General features: G+C 41.6%; 2 protein-coding genes across 3 annotated transcripts in view; both read left to right on the forward strand.

Moving 5' to 3' along the window:
• Positions 1 to 5,801, forward strand: part of tcf12 (transcription factor 12) — a 90,941-nt gene extending 85,140 nt beyond the window's left edge. Inside the window, exons 16-20 of the mRNA XM_085374212.1 lie at positions 215 to 320; positions 413 to 563; positions 1,832 to 2,061; positions 2,496 to 2,643; positions 3,720 to 5,801. Of these exons, the coding sequence (XP_085230338.1) occupies positions 215 to 320; positions 413 to 563; positions 1,832 to 2,061; positions 2,496 to 2,638 (630 nt within the window). The 3' untranslated portion in view covers positions 2,639 to 2,643; positions 3,720 to 5,801. The remainder of the gene's footprint in view (positions 1 to 214; positions 321 to 412; positions 564 to 1,831; positions 2,062 to 2,495; positions 2,644 to 3,719) is intronic.
• A 4,969-nt stretch (positions 5,802 to 10,770) lies between these two features.
• cgnl1 (cingulin-like 1) overlaps positions 10,771 to 17,089 on the forward strand; it is a 33,301-nt gene continuing 26,982 nt past the window's right edge. For both annotated transcript variants that reach the window (XM_085374286.1, XM_085374336.1), the window contains exons 1-3: positions 10,771 to 10,916; positions 14,001 to 15,591; positions 15,751 to 15,845. In XM_085374286.1, the coding sequence (XP_085230412.1) occupies positions 14,053 to 15,591; positions 15,751 to 15,845 (1,634 nt within the window). In that variant the 5' untranslated portion in view covers positions 10,771 to 10,916; positions 14,001 to 14,052. The remainder of the gene's footprint in view (positions 10,917 to 14,000; positions 15,592 to 15,750; positions 15,846 to 17,089) is intronic.

Genomic DNA, 17,089 nt, shown 5'->3' on the forward strand with positions numbered 1-17,089 from the left:
TAAAAGCATCTTTTTTTATGATCCAACCAGTGTAGAGTGCTCACCAAAATGTGCAAATCAGTATAACTAAGGTTGCTCTTTTTCTTTAAAACTGTGGGATTTTCCATTTTAGGCTTTTCTCCTGCTCAAAAGTGTTGTTTCATTTTTATGAACAGTCTCCAGTGAGTGTGTGGCTGCTTCCTTTCTTCACGTGTCCTTCCTGTCTGTGTTGCAGCAGGGCGGCGACGATGCTGCCAGCCTGAACAACAGCCACGGAGGCCTGCCCAGCGCCGGCTCGACATCCAGCACAGAACTCAATCACCAAGTGGAAACGTTCAGAGGTCAGCTCCACCACGGCGTCCCACTCTACGATATCCACACGATTCGGTTTACGTATGATGTCTTACCTCCACATTTCTGTTACTAATAACAGGTCTTACTTCAGGCCTTCCAGCAACCCTGGAGCTGAAGGTGGAGAAACAGGACAAGGATGAGATGCTCGACAGCATCTCCACCGATAACAAGTCAGATGACGAGAGTGACAGAAGAGATATGAAGACACCCAGAGCAGGCCCACGCACAAGGTAAGAGGACCTTTCGATACGAAAACGTGTGAAACATTCTTCAGAAGTGAAAATAAGCTCTATGGCATGCTTTGAGATGGTAGAAACATGGGATAAGGCTGGAAAGGTTGTCTTTCATATGCGACAGGTAGTGGAAAATCTGATACATATCGTATTAACCTTTACTGTCATTATTTGATTTAAAATAGGCATGTCAACAAATGGGAACAAGAGCTGGGTAAAGAAATTCCAGAGGAGATGTGGAGAATACTGGATTCGGTGCTTTTTAACACCCCAAATTACAAGCAAACAGATAAATGTGAAACAGCCCTGCTGGAGATTATGGAACCAAACCATACTCACATGTTTTGGACATTCGGAAAAATAAAACCCCTTTTGGATAGTATTCATTCAGAGCTTGCTGAAATGTTTGGCTATACAATCCCATGATCATTTCAGATCCTATACTTGGATCACCTTAAAGGAAACATGCATCCAAAGACCAATACCTGTTTAACATTGACCTAGCACTGGCTAACGATCAAAACACTAAGCTACAGACAATGGGTGATTGTTGTTGTTGTGATGGTAAACTCAAATACAGACTGAAAGTGAAAGAATATTTCTAAAAATCTGGGACAAACGGTTGTTATACAAAGTGAAGAAAAGTCAAAAGTAACAGAAATTATTAAAAGAGGCAGTTTTGCACCGACACACTAACACTGGCACTGTTCAGATGTTCATGTGCTTGTTTTATGTTTCCATGTGGCTACTTTTCAGTTTTATTTTGCGTTAGCTTAGCCACCATGTGTAGTCATTTTATATGTGTAAAGGAAGCAAATAAAATTCGGTTTTTTATCAGTTTGGTTCCTATGAATGGCACATTCACTTTCACATTAGACAAGTGAATACACTTCATTCATTTCCTCAGAAAGCCTGCAACCAAGTTAAAGCCGGGTGTCTGAAAACGGCCGGGACACAAACAAACAGAGACCTCCCCTAAGGGTGGGAGGGATAACCAGTCCTGTCAGGCAAATCTTTTGTCTCATTAACACATGCTTAAGAAACAACAGATTTCACTTGATGCTGAGAAGGCGGAGCTTCTCAGCGTCAAGTGAAATCGTTGTGGTAAAAACTCATGGATGTTAAATGAATTAAATTTTCTTCCTTCATGTTTATAGTTCATGGTTTAATCACGGTCATGTCAGATTAATGGTTTGAAGACCATCCTATCATTGGTGCAGATGACTGAATGGTGGCTGCGGGTTGATTTCTTCTCTCTGCTGCAGCATCACCGAAGACGAGGATCTGAATCCCGAGCAGAAGGCTGAACGGGAGCGCGAGAGGAGGATGGCTAACAACGCTCGCGAACGCCTGAGGGTGCGAGACATCAACGAGGCTTTCAAAGAGCTGGGTCGCATGTGCCAGCTGCACCTGAAAAGCGAGAAGCCCCAGACTAAACTGCTCATCCTCCATCAGGCTGTGGCTGTCATACTTAGCTTGGAGCAGCAAGTCAGAGGTCAGTGTTGCAGCGCTGCTGCGGCAATTAACTGAAATGCTACATCACATCAAATCACTGCTGACTCTTAAAAACAACGTGTGTTTTGATGCAGCGTTCCTGCAGGTGGTAATTTAATTTCACTGTCACATCCAGAGCAGATACATGTGGAGTTAGAAAGGAAAAAATAGGGAATGGAGCTGCCAGAGTATCACAGACAGTAAAGAAAATGCAGGGCGTTTATTCAGCTCAGATGTTTCCCTGCAGTGCTGCATTTAGAGGTACTAAAATGAGTAATGATGAAAGATTTGAGGCGAAAGACAAACAAAGTAACGCCCTTTTATAACACCCTTAAAGCTTCGGTCTCTCTCTGAAATTTTATCTTAATTTTATTTTAAAAAAAGCTTTGACATGTGTTTAATTAAAGTGTAATCTGTGTTTATGTGAACTCACAGAGAGAAATCTGAACCCCAAAGCAGCCTGCCTTAAGAGAAGGGAGGAAGAAAAAGTGTCTGGGGGCTCCAGTGATGCCCAACCAGCCCACACAGGAGTCCATCCAGGCCTGACCGACACATCCAACCCCATGGGCCACCTCTGAGACAGGTACTCTCACCTCTAATTGAGCGACACACACTGCTATGATGGTTTTCTCTAATAACTGAATAATCGGTCATCTCATGACAGCATATTTTCTTTTTCTTTCTGCACTTTGATACCATGATAATTGCGGTCATCCTGTGTGTTTTCCTGGTTTAACTGATGTTTAGTTGATTACACAGGTCAGCATGATTGAATCATATTGACGCAGCATGTTTAAACCCAGCTAAAGTCCACAATCTTCATTTTTTACTTATGTTTCCTAAAATAAAATTTTTAACTTGAAGATGTCAAACTGTAAAATTCTTTCAATCGTTGTTATTTAAAAAGATGCAGATAGATGGAATATTCACTAAATTATTAAAATTTTAATAAAATCTCTGCTAAGGTTACCAGAAACCATCAATCAGTCACATTTCATGAGAGTTAAAGTTGCCAGCCATCACTAAGAGGACAAATTTTGCTGGCTGACTGGTCGCGCTTCCAGCCACGTGCGTGGCTGTGCTGAGCGGGGTTTCCCCCTCATGGCTGAGAGCTTTGTTAAACAAGGATTTGGGGTGAAATTGTGCACGGCTTATTTGCCGTTTATGCATCAGAATCTGTTCAATAAACTGCACTTTCCAGACATACTTTTAGAGACAGTGAAGATAACAAACACTGGAAATATTGGAAAGTCTGGTTGTTCTTGGCCGGCGATCTGCATCTTTGGCTGGTTTTTCCTGTGCTGCGTCACTTTTTAGTAAGGCTCTAAATCTATGTTACCTCATTTAAAGTAAGCCAGTGCATTTTCTTCTCATTTTTGGCTATTCGATCAACAAAACTGTATTTTGTATTTGAATAAATTAAACCCCTTTTTTATCCCTTATTTTTATTTGGAGGAAAAATCCTTTAATTTAAATGTTATAATTGTCCTTTATTGATTTATGTCTGATTTATGTCAGACTTTTTAAAAAATAAATATGTAAAACAGCAGGACTTTAATCACCAGCTCTAGTGCTGAAGCTAAAATTTGGACGGCCTACGCTCAGCTCCTTTGATGCGCACCTCTGATCAGTGCTCCTTCTTTGCTTCCTCTCCTCCAGATCAGAGCGATGCAGATCATTTCTGTCCCGTCGGTGACCTTGCTTCCCAGTGACAGACAGGACTCGCAGTTTGTGACACCAATTGGAGGAGACAGACCACTTGAAGCAAAACGACGAGTCTAACACAGTCCACTCCTAAGATTGAAGTAGAGCCAAGCGTCCAGCTCCCTGTGACCAGATTCCATTTGCAAATTTCTCCCCCACAAGAAAAAAATCTTCAACACATATCACTGTCTGCAAGAAGTGTGTTGCTTCTGAACAATCAGAGACTTCGCAATCTCCTCCAACCGTATGTGGAAATTGCCTTGTGCCTAAACTAAATTGACGAATGCATTGTAACAGCAATTGTTTTTATTTGTCTGTTTCTTTGGTTTTTTTCCTATTTATTATGTTATTGAGCTATAAAGTGTATGTCTAAAGGGAAAGTTAGGTCAATACAAAGAGAAGCATGCGGCTTTTCAGTCGATCTATAGTTTGCCAGTGTCGCCATCAACCCTGAGCACTCCACCCCGGGAAAATCTTTGAGTCTGAGATTGGGGGAAAAATGTTAGAGATTAATTTATTGGCCAGTTTAGACTGATATTTATACCCAACTGAAAATCATCACGAGCTGAAAAACAAAAGCACCCGTTTTTTAAATATAAATTTAAAAAAAAATGATATATTATTTATATTTTTGTTTTCCTCGTTCTGCCACTGGCCACACGTGAAACCAAAACTACCTATGTTTGTTTCTGAGCAGTTTAGATCTGTCTCTGTGCTACTGACCGGCAGGTAACAGGTCCAGCTACGATAGCGTCAACAGCACGGGAGGTGACGCACAAACGGCAAACTGTAGCTTCACTGAAGGCTCAGATTTAATTGGTTTTTTTTGTTTGTTTTTTCCCAGTAGTGAGCAGTGAAAATACAGAGGGCAAACTTTTTGCAAACCTTAGCATTCCCTGCATATTTTAGTGTCTTAACTAAAGGAAGAGGCGACTCCAGCGCCCTCGCTTCCCTTTGCCATATAGTGTTAAACGTAAGCAGTGGCGTATGTTTGCAGATTCTTCCTCCGGACGTCAGCACAGAAGTGTTGGCTGTGTTGGCACAGAAGTGGCTTTTTTTCTTTTGAAAATGTGTTATTATTTTCTTGTTTCTGCCACCAGCTAATCAGAGATCTCCTAATGAAGACGTTCAAAAAAAACAAAAGTAGAAAAACACGCAAAAAAACCCCAAACAACACAAAACGACGACCACAGTTTCTCCTGGCCTGATCAAACATATCAATTTTCTTTCTGTTAATATCTCAAGACATTAAATTCTAATAAGCGCAGTTACTCCTGACTAAAATTTAGTTATGCTTATTTGTTGTAACAAGTCCTTTCTGTCCAGCATTATAATTTCCGGTTTTTAGCTAGCAGAGAAAATCTGTAAGTTATTTTCAGTGATGTTTTGATGGAAGCCATGCTATTCTCAGTATGGCAAAGCAGACTGAACATTTCATGGATTATTCTGAGTATCATTGAACTGTAGCATGATCATGATAATGAGGATGATGATGATGAACAAAAGCAGGATTTTTCTTTTTTATGTTCCAAGACATCGGTCATGGCTTTATTTCTTTTTCCCTATCCGTGTGCATGCGTTACGTTTTCCTTTTTTTGAGTCTTTTCGGTCTTAAGACTTGCTTTATATTCCATTTATTTCTTTGTATATTGCGTTCTATCATTATTTACACCTTAAACAAGGCTGCCGCATTCAGAACGAGTATTCTGTATGATAAAGGGACTTTGATTAGAATAAAAGATGATGAGTTTACAATTTAACAACCTCATTTTAGTGAAGAAGAATCCAAAAAGAGAGAGACCTGGTCGGTTGTGGTGTGTTCTCTGACTGAATGAGGCCTTGTTCATCATTTCAGTATTCATGATCCTGTATTCATGTCGGCAGACTTTGAGGGTATAATGTGTGTCACTTCCGGCTCGCTTCCCTTCATTTGTTTTCTTTCTTTCTTTTAAACTTCCCGTTCTTCCTGTGTTTCTTTGCTCCTCTGTTTGCCAAGTTAAACTTTGCTGTATCCCCAGATGCTTTCCCTTGTATAATATATGAAAAAAAAAAAGAAAATCAAAAGAAAAAAAAACATTTGGCTTATTTTTCACTGTAGTTAGTCTTTTATACAATAATACTGTAAGAATATTTCTTGAATTCTAAATATTACTCTTTCTAGATTTTTGAAAGCAAAAGTTTTGAGTAAAAAGTTTCTTACTTTATTTTACTATATTAGATAGTAAAATGTACGGTTATTTACCATAACCTGTCCATTATCACAAAAAAGTTACATATGGCATCTCAAGAACACGGCTGAACTGCTGCTCGTAGTTTAGTACTTCAAAAAGGCTCCGTATGAGCTCCAGATTCCTAAAAGCGCGACCTCCATCGTACTCCTCAGTCTCCGTTGTTGATTGATTGAAAAAAAAAAAAGGAAAAAAAAAAAGATTTGTTCTTGTGTCAAATAAAAGGTGTTGTTGATGCACATTGAAAAACTGCGGCAACGAGAATTTGAATTTTCTGTCATTTTCAAACAGAAAAACACGATGTATATAACATTTATGTTGCAATAAATGTGCCATCTTTTTTTAAACTCGATCGTATGTGCATTTATTTCGCTCATCTTCCTCTCCATATTTACATTTTTCCACCTTTCCATAACCTTTGTTGTGTTTTAACGCACAGGAAGGAAGAGCTCTGAAACAATGGGATTCATTTAGACTTCCTTATCGTTTTTGTTATTTTGTTTTTGAGACATTTCTACAGTGGATTTAGGCCAAATGAGTGTTTTATAGTATGTAACTCTTTTTTGAAAGTAATACCAGTGGACCATTGTAGTCTGTATGAAAAGTACTATGAATATATGTTTCTATTTTTAATAAAGTGTGATAGCAGCGTACTGTATATGTGCTGTGCTCCTACTTTTTCTTTTTTGCAAGTTCATTTATGCAGTATAGAGACAGATCCTCGTGCCTTAACCTCCTAAGACCTGAACTCTTCCATGGCATGCATTTTTAATTTCTCTTTGATATTTGGGCATATTGGGACCTCATGAATGTAAAAACAAAGAATTGCCAGATTAATTTTTTGACCTGATTTGTGTTTCTGACAAAAATGAGATCCACATATGAGGACATTTGTTTTAAATTTTGATAGAACAGTGGCAGGATAATGTCCTCGTAAGTGGATATCAGGCTCTTGTAGAGACAAATTTGTGTTTTTAGGTCCAGACAACCCAAAATGTGATATCCACATATGTGGACGCCAGGTCCTAGGAGGTTAAATAATATTTGAATAAATTGTCTTATATTTTGACACAAAACAAAATGACCCACCCAGCACTGAAATTGAACTTCCACAGTCATGTTGAAAAGCACAAACCTAAACAGTTTTTTAATAAATGGCTTTGGTGGAAGTGTCTCTCTCTGTAACCTGCCGTACTCAATCTGCTACTTGTGCTGTGACTGAAGTTAATGAATCCCAAAAGCGTTGTGAAAATACTGCTCTGAACCTGGAAGATTGTTGCTGTGCTGTAAATCTCAGAGCCTGTACATCTGCGCAGAATTATCTCCGTGCAGATGTAAGCATGGAGACCGCTCATTGCGTCCTGAGAGGTCTGATCTCGAGTCATTCGTCAGACTGAGGTGACAAAAGTGCTGACTGCCGTTCTGTCTGCGGTGAGCTCAGTGATGCGCGGTGGCCTTCCAGCGTTCCTCGCAGGGATAAACGGAGCGTGTGACTGTGCTGAGCTCTGGTGGTGGTGGTCGTGGGTGTGCATGTTTTCTGTAGGAGTGGGACCACCATGTCTGAAGGCTGACTTCCTGTCATGGCTGCTGGCTGAGCCAGCTGACAGAAAGTCCTTGGCTCACATCCTTGAATCTCAACCAAAGAGCCTGCTGCTCCTCCTGCTCTAACAGTAAGATCATCCGCCTCTCTGCCACTTTCAGGATGCACGCTGCACTGAACAGGCCTCTTGTCTTCTGTTTCACTTTCTAATCTCAGCTCTTTAAGATTCAAGGCTTTTTGACCATTTCAACATAGTGAGGAGAACAGGATATGATATTCAGACATTTCACAGAGACACAAAGCAAGTGCTTATCTGTCAATAATGGAAGTTTTAGGCATAAAGTGTGGAAAGCAAATGCGACAGCACAAAAGTAATTTCAAAGATTACTTTTACATGTACTCAAAACAACAATGTACTGCTCCTCCTGCCCACACCAGCTGCACAGAGATCCATTTTTGAAGCAGTTTAGAGTGATGGATAAAATACCTAGTCCTTGTTTTATATTAAGAAGGCCACAAAAAAGCTCCAGGGTTCTGAATTAGACACAAGAAGTCTGGTAACTTCCACAGTTTGTCTTTTTAGTATCAGATTCCCTCAGTAAGGAATCCAGGGACAACATCTTTATGAGGAGCAGTAAGACAGGGTGAAGCTTGATGAGGTTCACCTGTGTGTCTGTGTGTTAATGACCTACCTGACATTTGTGCACCCACCGTAACCTGCCAGATGTGCACTGATGGTGTAGTTAGTTATCTACACACCAAAGCTGGGAAGCAAGAGTGTCAGTAATACAGTGAAATCAGATCCAGAAAGTAGCATGGGCAAGGCACTTTATTAGGTACACCCTGCCAGTACCCAGTTGGACACCTTTTGCCTTCTGTCTTAATTTTTCATGGCATACATTCAACAAGCTGCTGGAAACCTCTGAGTTTTTGGTCCATGTTGACTTGACAGCATCACACAGTTTCTGCTTATCATGATGAGAATCTCCTGTTGCACCACATACCAAAGGTGCTCTGTTGGATTGAGATCTGGTGATCATGGAGGCCATTTGAGTACAGCAAACTCCTTGTCATATTAAAAAAAAAAAAACAGTTTCTGATGATCATAGCTTTGTGACATGGTGTCTTACCCTGCTGGGAACAACCATCAGAAGATGGCTACAGTGTGGTCACAAAGGGATGGAGATGGTCAGCAACAATACTCAAGTAGGCTATGGTGTTTAAAGATGCTCAGCTGGGCTGAGGTACCAAAAAGAAAACATCACCCACACCATTATACTACCATTGATTGGCTCATTAGATATTTGTGTGTACATTTTTAAATGGAGATCCAAGTCCAGATAGCAGCAAGGAAAAGATTAGCTGATGAATATAAATATGTGGGAACGCTAATGGATCCAAAACTGGCATTTGAAACAGAAGTGTTTTTAAAAAACTGTGAATAGAGTTTTATTTAATGTGGATATTTTAGGAATAATTTAACAATTAAATATTTAAAATAAAATTCCCACAATGGCTCGGTGACTGTGAAAAGATGAAATCAAAAAAATAAAATGCATCTCCACAATTGCTGCTACAGGTCAGTTGGGCTGACCTGCCCCTGGAAAACCTGCAGACCCCCTTATTGTATAATTGGGATAAGACTGAGGTGTGCACTGAGCATGCCCAGAGGTCCCAGCTGTGGCACCTCAGCGGAGAACAGAGCTCCCATTGTGTGCGGCTGTAACCCAACACAGTGGCTCAGATTAAAGGCTGCGGTGCCGCGTGGTCTCTGCGGACAAAAATATAAACAGTGGGCCACTACAAAGGCGAAGGGGAAGCTAGGCCCCTGGTTTAATGAAGTTTACACTGCAGTGGCAAGATCTATAAAAAGACAAGTGAATGCACCGTTTCTTTCTCCTGCCACTCAGGAGCAGCATGGATGCACTGAAAAGAGAGGCTGGGGGTGCTTTAAGCAGCACTCACTTTAATGCCACTCTGATTTGTATGACAGCTGTTATTTGAAGTTCATGGCATTGATTAGGCCCAAAGAAAATATCAGTTAGATGGGTACTGGTCACATCTAACTGATCGACCGACGTTAGTAATATTTAAACTAAACATGGTTCCTGTGTATTTATGTTATATTAAATTTACATAATGTGGTTTCAAGTACCTTTCAAAGTTGCAACGTTTATTTCTTTCATAAATAAATATTAAACATGTGTTTTTCTAAAATTAGACTGCTCTCAATGTAATCTTCATTATCTTAAGTGACGATGAAGATTATATCCATAAAACATTTCAGTACAATAGCATTTAAGCCTCAAATACACCGGAGATCTTCAGCTTTACATTATCTCTTGATTGTTTTAAAGGTCATTTGTTCCATAAATTTTAAAACAGCCTGAGAAATAAGAAGCAAACTTGATGATTATTATTCGCATCTTCTTCTGTGGCTTGTTTAATAATATTTGTCTAGCATGTGGCTACACTTGCTTGCTACAGGTGACTGTTTATGATGGAAACTGAGCATCAAGCACAGCACCTCAGGATCACTGACACTGACTGTAATCCTGCTGTCGTTTATAGTTGCACAGTGCCATTGGCACCCCCCACTAAGAGCATGCTCACCATCACAGAGGCTGCACACAAACAGTATACACTCCCCACAATCATCAGCATTTTTCTAGCATATCTGCTCAGCATAATAACTAGCTCATGCCTTTTAAATCACTCTCTGAGATACTCATTGTTGACTTTCTGGTGATGCGTTTAGGTGCAGTCAGGTGAGCTTACCATCCACTAGATGACGCTCTCGGTTTTTAAAGACATTCACTTACAAATTGGATTTATGCGTACATTATGTAACGTGGGAAGTTTTCCCAGGAGTCACAAAACTTTTAGTTTGTTTTAGAAATTAATAGAAATGTACAAACTTTTATTGTGTTACACTACATGTCAAACACATTTTTGAACTACAAGGAGTTAATAAGAAGGAAAAATTTATGAATTAATTATTTGTCAGGTGTCACCTCTGGCTACAATACTCCCCGCTAGTGCAGGAGCTTCTAAAAACCGAGCTGAACAGAGCCGAGTCGGTCCAAACTGAGTGGGGCCTGGGAGTTCGGGGGTAGTCTGTGTGAGATCTGCTCCAGGACCAGCGGACTGCTTTTGAGTGGGTGGGCGGGTAAAGTACGCTTGTTTGAGGAGGCGGAGCGGCCCGGAGGCTCAGAACGTCCTTCTGAAACGGTTCTCACTCACTCTCAGAAAACAACTCAGGACCAAATAAGTTAGCAAAGTGCGGCGCGGGCACTTTGCAAAAGAGTTTAGCTTTTAAAACCGCTCGAAGAAAACTTTTTTTCCAAACCTGGGATAAGTGAGCAAGCGAGAGCAACGACGCCGGTGAGTAACTAACTAGCTATCAGTAACTGTCCTGTGCGCGAGACTCTTTAACAGCCGTTAAACTCAGCCGGAGGAGAAAAAAATTAAACGAATAGAAGGGCCGCTTATTTTTCTACACAGCTCGTTTACTTCAGGTGAGTGGTACAGGTGAGAAATAGGTGAAGTAAAATTTGAAGATGGTGATGTGTTTCTGCCACCTGTTGCACTCAGCAGCCAAATAACGAGAAACTGCGTCAAATCAAAGCGCTACCTCTTCACTTTGGCTAACGAGCTACTGTATGATTTCAGTTCTCAGATCTGCATCCAATTAACTGTTTTTTATCTGACTTATGTTTACAATTGCTCCTGTAAGGTCACGTTGCTTCTACTGTACCTGCCGCTAGAGATTAGTGAACTCCCATTCATGTTACGTAACCTAATAATAGTTTCCCACCGTTTAAACCCTCACAGGCAGGTTTGTTTCCAACTTTTTCCAAAGTTTGGTCCCATCTGGATTTAGGTGTTTTGATATGTGAGTGGCTACAGGTGTTGACACAGAAAAAGACAATTTTTTGCACTTCACCCTCGCTTGCATCCTAACTTGCACTCTGGATGGACATCACAGGCAGCACAGGGGTCATTGAAGGAAGCACCGACCCTGTGTAGGACAGTGAGGCAGCTCACTGAGAGTTTCCTCCTTTTTGGAGTGAAAAACACAATGGGAGGAAAAAGTAACACACTTGTTGGAGCCCTTGTGTGCTAGATACATACACTGAGCATAAAAGGGTCTATTGTGTCGTCTCAGGCTTTAATCTGGCTCATCCTCCCTGACAGGACACCTTACCTCAGCCTTTCTCTCCTCCCGTTTGCGTGTGAAACTGAGTAATTCTGGCTAATTGGAACATCATGTCATTAGTCTAGTGGAAACAAACTGGAGTTGAATCATCTTCGTGGTTTGCTAGGAGTGGCCCACAAAAGTTTCTTGCAGTATTTCATGGTGGAAACTTTGGCTGTTTATAAGGCAAGATTTTATTTAGTTTCATTAAGTTAAATGCTTCCCAGGTAGCTGTTGTTTCATGCCTTATATGGCAGGTGTGTATTTGTGTGTGTGGTGGTGGGGGGGGCATTTACACATTTGATCAGTGAAGAAATACGTGGGGATCAGGGTGGTTTTTCAAGCTCAGCTAAATGCCTTAGTTTAAAATCTCCTGCCAGATAAGATAACCAGAGATGAATGTCTCTTTTGGCTTATCTATCTGTCTGTCTGTCTATCTGTCTATCCGTCCGTCCGTCCGCCCGCCCGCCCGCTTATCTGAAGGTAGTGGCAGTGGGCTGAGCAGGGTATTACTGACTTCCTCTTCCTTAGCAGTGTTATCCATTTCCTCCTGGGGGATCCCGAGATACTCCTAGGCTGCGTGACATATACTAGGAATGTCAAACACACCAGTACTGGCCCATTGGAGGCTCCAGTTGGTCCCACTGGCTTCAGTGAATGTGTAAACTGTAAAGACAGAGGGCATACATTTAGGACTTAACTTTCTTTTAATGAAGTTTTAAATTATTCTTAATGAAAGACATTGACAAAATTAGTAGGAGACAGATTAACCAGCAAATGTTTTTTTTTTTTTTTTAAATTAGTATTCCATCAAATAAAGGTTCCTGTTTTTCACTTTTTTTAAATTACAGGACAAAGTTGGTTACTGGTTTCTTTGAGTTACTGCAGTAGAATAGTACAATATTGGAAGATCTCAAAGGAAGTGTGTTATTTCATATATTATTAAAGAGTAGTTACACTGATCTGACCCACTTAAGAGCAATTTAAAAGGACATGTAAAATCTCCCCAAGGAGTTCTTTGTTTTACCCAGGGTCTCCCCCTAGCTAGGCATGCCTGGAAAACCTCCAAAGTAAGGCATCCAGGAGGCAGATGGTTGAACTACCTTAGCTAGCTCTGTTCATCTGGTAAGGTAAACCAGGGAGAAATCCACCATTTTGCTGCAATATCCACTTTCTAGCAAATTAGAAAAACCTGAAAATAGACATGTAAAACAGCCAAATTTACAGGTGCATTGCCATGAAACCCCTCATAGTACTATGTTTTCAAAATGATTATCTGTGTCCATAAGTCTGTCTTGACCCATTTCACACTTATGTGATACATCCTGCTTTTGCCCTTTCTTGTCAGTCTTATCAGTGTCCTCCTTCCAGGCCCACCTCTGTCCATCTTTGTATTGTAACATCAGAAAAGGATGCTATCAGCAAGACAAACAGGAACACATTGAAAGGCCATTGTCCAGTGAAAAGCACATGGTGGCTGCTGATGGCTTTGTCTCCACTGGCTTCCCTGAAAAACACCGGGTGGCTCACTTTTAATATTTGTACACAGTTTGATATTTATTGCCAGCTGCGCTCTCACGGTCTAGCTGCAAATCTGTCAGCTTTGACAGACCTGTAGTTATTATGCATGTGACAGAAAAGGGCTCGATAACATTTTGTTGCCCGCTTTTCATGACTTTTCCCAGGGCTGCAATTAACAGTGTCATTTACAAGGCTCACCTGTGCCGTTTGTGCACACAGACAGAGAACTGAACCCAACACCTGCTGAAGTTATTTAGACATGACAGCTTTGAGATGTTTCCCTGGTTTAACTCATTCATATTCATGATGATACCTTTTAGCAGGTGAAGAGAAAGGCATAGTCTTTGTCAAGCATGGTAAACAGTCATTTCGTTATATCATACCTGTTAGTCACACACTTGTGAGGCCTTGCTAAACAGTACCTGGCTGTTTCTGTTGTTAAAGAATGTGGCAGAAGTTGACTCATCTCTTGAGGGATATTATGGTTTCTGAGATGTTACAGGCAACACAAGGGGAGGGCACTGTCTTCATTTGGTTAGAGCACATTACTTGAGTAGTTTGACACAAAGGTCTCTCCTGCGAAACAAGTAGAATAGAAGGAATGCAAGACAAGAAGGGAAAATGAAAGCTAGAACAATAAAGTTTCATTATTGGCTGAAAGTACATCTAAGGAATGTTTGTTGATGTCGCTGAATTATGTAGCATCTCATCTCTGACTAATCCAGTGCTTCTAAATCTTCTCCTTGCAGAGGTGGGCCAGTTGATCCAGGGAGAGGGATTTATTTTCCTTCTGCATTCCTGATGGAGTCATACAGAGTGTCTGGCATTCCTAGCAGTGGACCACAGCGGGGCTACGCTCAGCCATCCCGCCCTTCCAAGCCACAAAGTAATGGAGCTGGAACATATGGTCTCAGCATCCGAGTCCAAGGTATAGATGGACACCCATTTGTGGTTCTCAACAACCAGGATGGGGGTCCCCACACTTATATGGACCCCAGAGGTAATGGCTACATCGACACAGAAGACTCTTTTATCAACAGCTACGATGAGTATGACTTTAGACGTGGCAAAGAGGCTGAATCTAACAGCCCCTTTGTGGAGTACAGGACTCAGAAGATGTTGCATTATACTGGTCCCCAAAATGGTGTCACAGAATCCCAAGAAAAGAAACCATCCTCCCTTCTGAACTTCCAGAAGCACCCTGAGATACTACAGCCGTATGATCCAGAGACCAACTCCCTGAACCTTGAGGGTTTCAACAGCCTTCCTTCAAGGCCTGACACTGGGAGCCAGCCCCAGAGTTGGTCCCCAAGGTCTGCAGCATCTCACCGTAGGGCATCAAGCCTTGACCGGAAAAAAGATGCCACGCCGCTTGAGAACAGACAACCTACATCCCAGAGTGTGAATGAGGCAGGCTTTCCTAAGCTGAAGCCACAGCTCACTCAGCCTCAGAGCAGGCCACAGTCACAACTGTCTCAGCCACAGATCAAAGCTCCTCTTACCACCCTGAATCCAGCTCATCCCAAGCTGACCTCTAAAACTCCACATCAACCAGTTCCTCCAGCCCAGCCTCAGCCCTCCACTGTGTCGAGCCCTAGGAGCAGTGCCACCTCCAGCCTTGAGCGCACCCCTCGTGAGCCTGATGTCCTTCCCCTGCGCAGGACTGATTCCAGCGAGCCAATTCTTCAGCCTTCTTCCCGTTCCCGCCACTCCTCCTCATCTTCCACCTCTAAGACGCCAATGGATGAACAAATGGAGGCCCTTTATGCAGACACCATAAACCGTCACGAGAATCGTCGCTACATCCCTTTTATGCCTGGTTCAGGCAGAGATATTGACACAGGCTCTATACCCGGTGTTGATGAGCTCATTGAGAAGTTTGACGGCAAAGATGGCACTCAACGCAGAGGCAGGGCGGGGCGCAGAAACAGGATCAATCCAGAGGACAGGAAGCGCTCACGGAGTGTTGATAGCGCCCTCGGCCTGCAAAATAGCTCTAGCTACACGGAGCTACATCAAGGCACATCCAAGGAGCATGTCCTGCTTCCCTCACAGCTGAGGATGCAGAAATCAGCTGGAAGTCAGGACTCCTGGCTTTTAGATCACGTTGATTCCAGATCTCATGCCACCAGTGCACCTGGCTCCCCACAGAACACCATTTCTAAAGGTGTTGGCTCTATACAGGGTTACAAAAACCCTCAGACTCAGTCCTCTTCTCTATCGTTTAAGATTAAAGCGAGTGAGGAAAGTGAAAAGGTTTTGACATCATCACTGTCATCGTCATTATCCAGGCCATCTTCTTTAGCAAACAAAAAACCCGGGACAGACGCGGACGTGCAGGTAAAATGTCAGACCATTATCACTGCATCCTACATTTGTTTGTTTTAAGTTATGTTTCGTTTTAATTTAAAGTAGCATTTTTCAAAATATGATCTATGAGAGAAGTGTTCCTCTCTTTTATTTTGTTAAGATCTCACTCTCTCTTCCTGACATATCCAGGCAACACCTGATCTCCTGAAAGGTCAGCAGGAGCTGTCACAACAAACAAATGAAGAGACAGCAAAACAGATTTTGTTCAATTACCTTAAAGATGGGTAAGTCTGAACTTTTTCCCATACAAAATGTGACCAGATATTGTGAAAACATCTTGACTCAAGAACTGAGTGTTGTTCACACAAAGTAAGAAACCGTTCTGTGGAAGTAAATTAATGTGCCTTTTTTATCTGAGCTGGACTGTTTGTGATAAAAACGAAGGAATGTGGTCTTCGTACCCTCCCATCCAGGCTGTGAGCGATCCAGTTGTCTGGAATTTGTTTTCCTGCAGAATCCCACTTTTAGTCAGCTTTGTTCTTTGTGTAGTGTGAAATAATGAATAAAATCCTGTCTTTCTGTAGAGGAGACGATCTGTCTCGAAAAAAATTACATCGAGTTTGCATTTAGGCTATGGATACCAGCGAGTCTTTCAGTAGTTAAACAGTTAATACTGTCATCAGTAACAATTTCATGGAGAAAGTTACAGTTAATACAATCACTACAGTTTCTGGATGTGTTATTGAATCGGGGTATTGTAGAAGTCGAACAGGAAGCTGTTTGGGTGTGTCGGGCAACAGGTCAGGAGCCACAGGACAAATGAAAGGAAGCACAGATGGAAGTGCAGGGGCTGAAATTGAACTACATTCCCAAGGCCCAGAAGAAAAACATGCAGCAACAGGGGTTATAACGGTTTAATGAAAATCATGTGTATGAGGAGAGGGGAGATTTAAGGGGTTTGGCTTTCAGTGTCAGTCTCACCAGTTATTGAAATAATCTATCGCTGCTGTCAAGTGAAAATGGCGCAACTTCAGTTTTGTTGATTTTATGTTTTCACCCGAACTAAAGGATTAAATGTTCTTCTGTGACTTTAGAAAATCCCCTGATCGTTGGGCCTTCAGACATCTGTTGATGATCTCAGAAATGGGCATTGTTCAACGCCGAGGACCAAGCTGCTTTTTAAACTTAGGAGAAGTTGAAGTTGGAGGAAATTGATGTTTTTTTACTATTTAGAACAATGGGTTAGTCTGTTAGTTTTTAAAGACATTTGAAAATAATAGGGCTGGTGTAGAAACGTTGTGGGTGTGGTTGTCCTTCTACCCAATACTGTAAATCCTAGCTTCTTTCTCATCACCATCTTTTGTTTCAGTAATTATTATATTATTTGGGCGGGTGGCTGTAGCTCAGGAGGCAGAGCCAGGCCTGTGTGAATGGGTGACTGAGGCATGTTATATAAAGCGCTTTGAGTTCTCAGGTAGGGTAGAAAAGTGCTGTGTAAGTGCTGGTCCATTTACTATCTAAAATAAAC

Source organism: Diplotaxodon limnothrissa, linkage group LG1 (assembly GCF_057381915.1).
Source record: "Diplotaxodon limnothrissa isolate DT_005_m linkage group LG1, D_limnothrissa_male_GT1.1, whole genome shotgun sequence".
Classification (NCBI taxonomy): Eukaryota; Metazoa; Chordata; class Actinopteri; order Cichliformes; family Cichlidae; genus Diplotaxodon; species Diplotaxodon limnothrissa.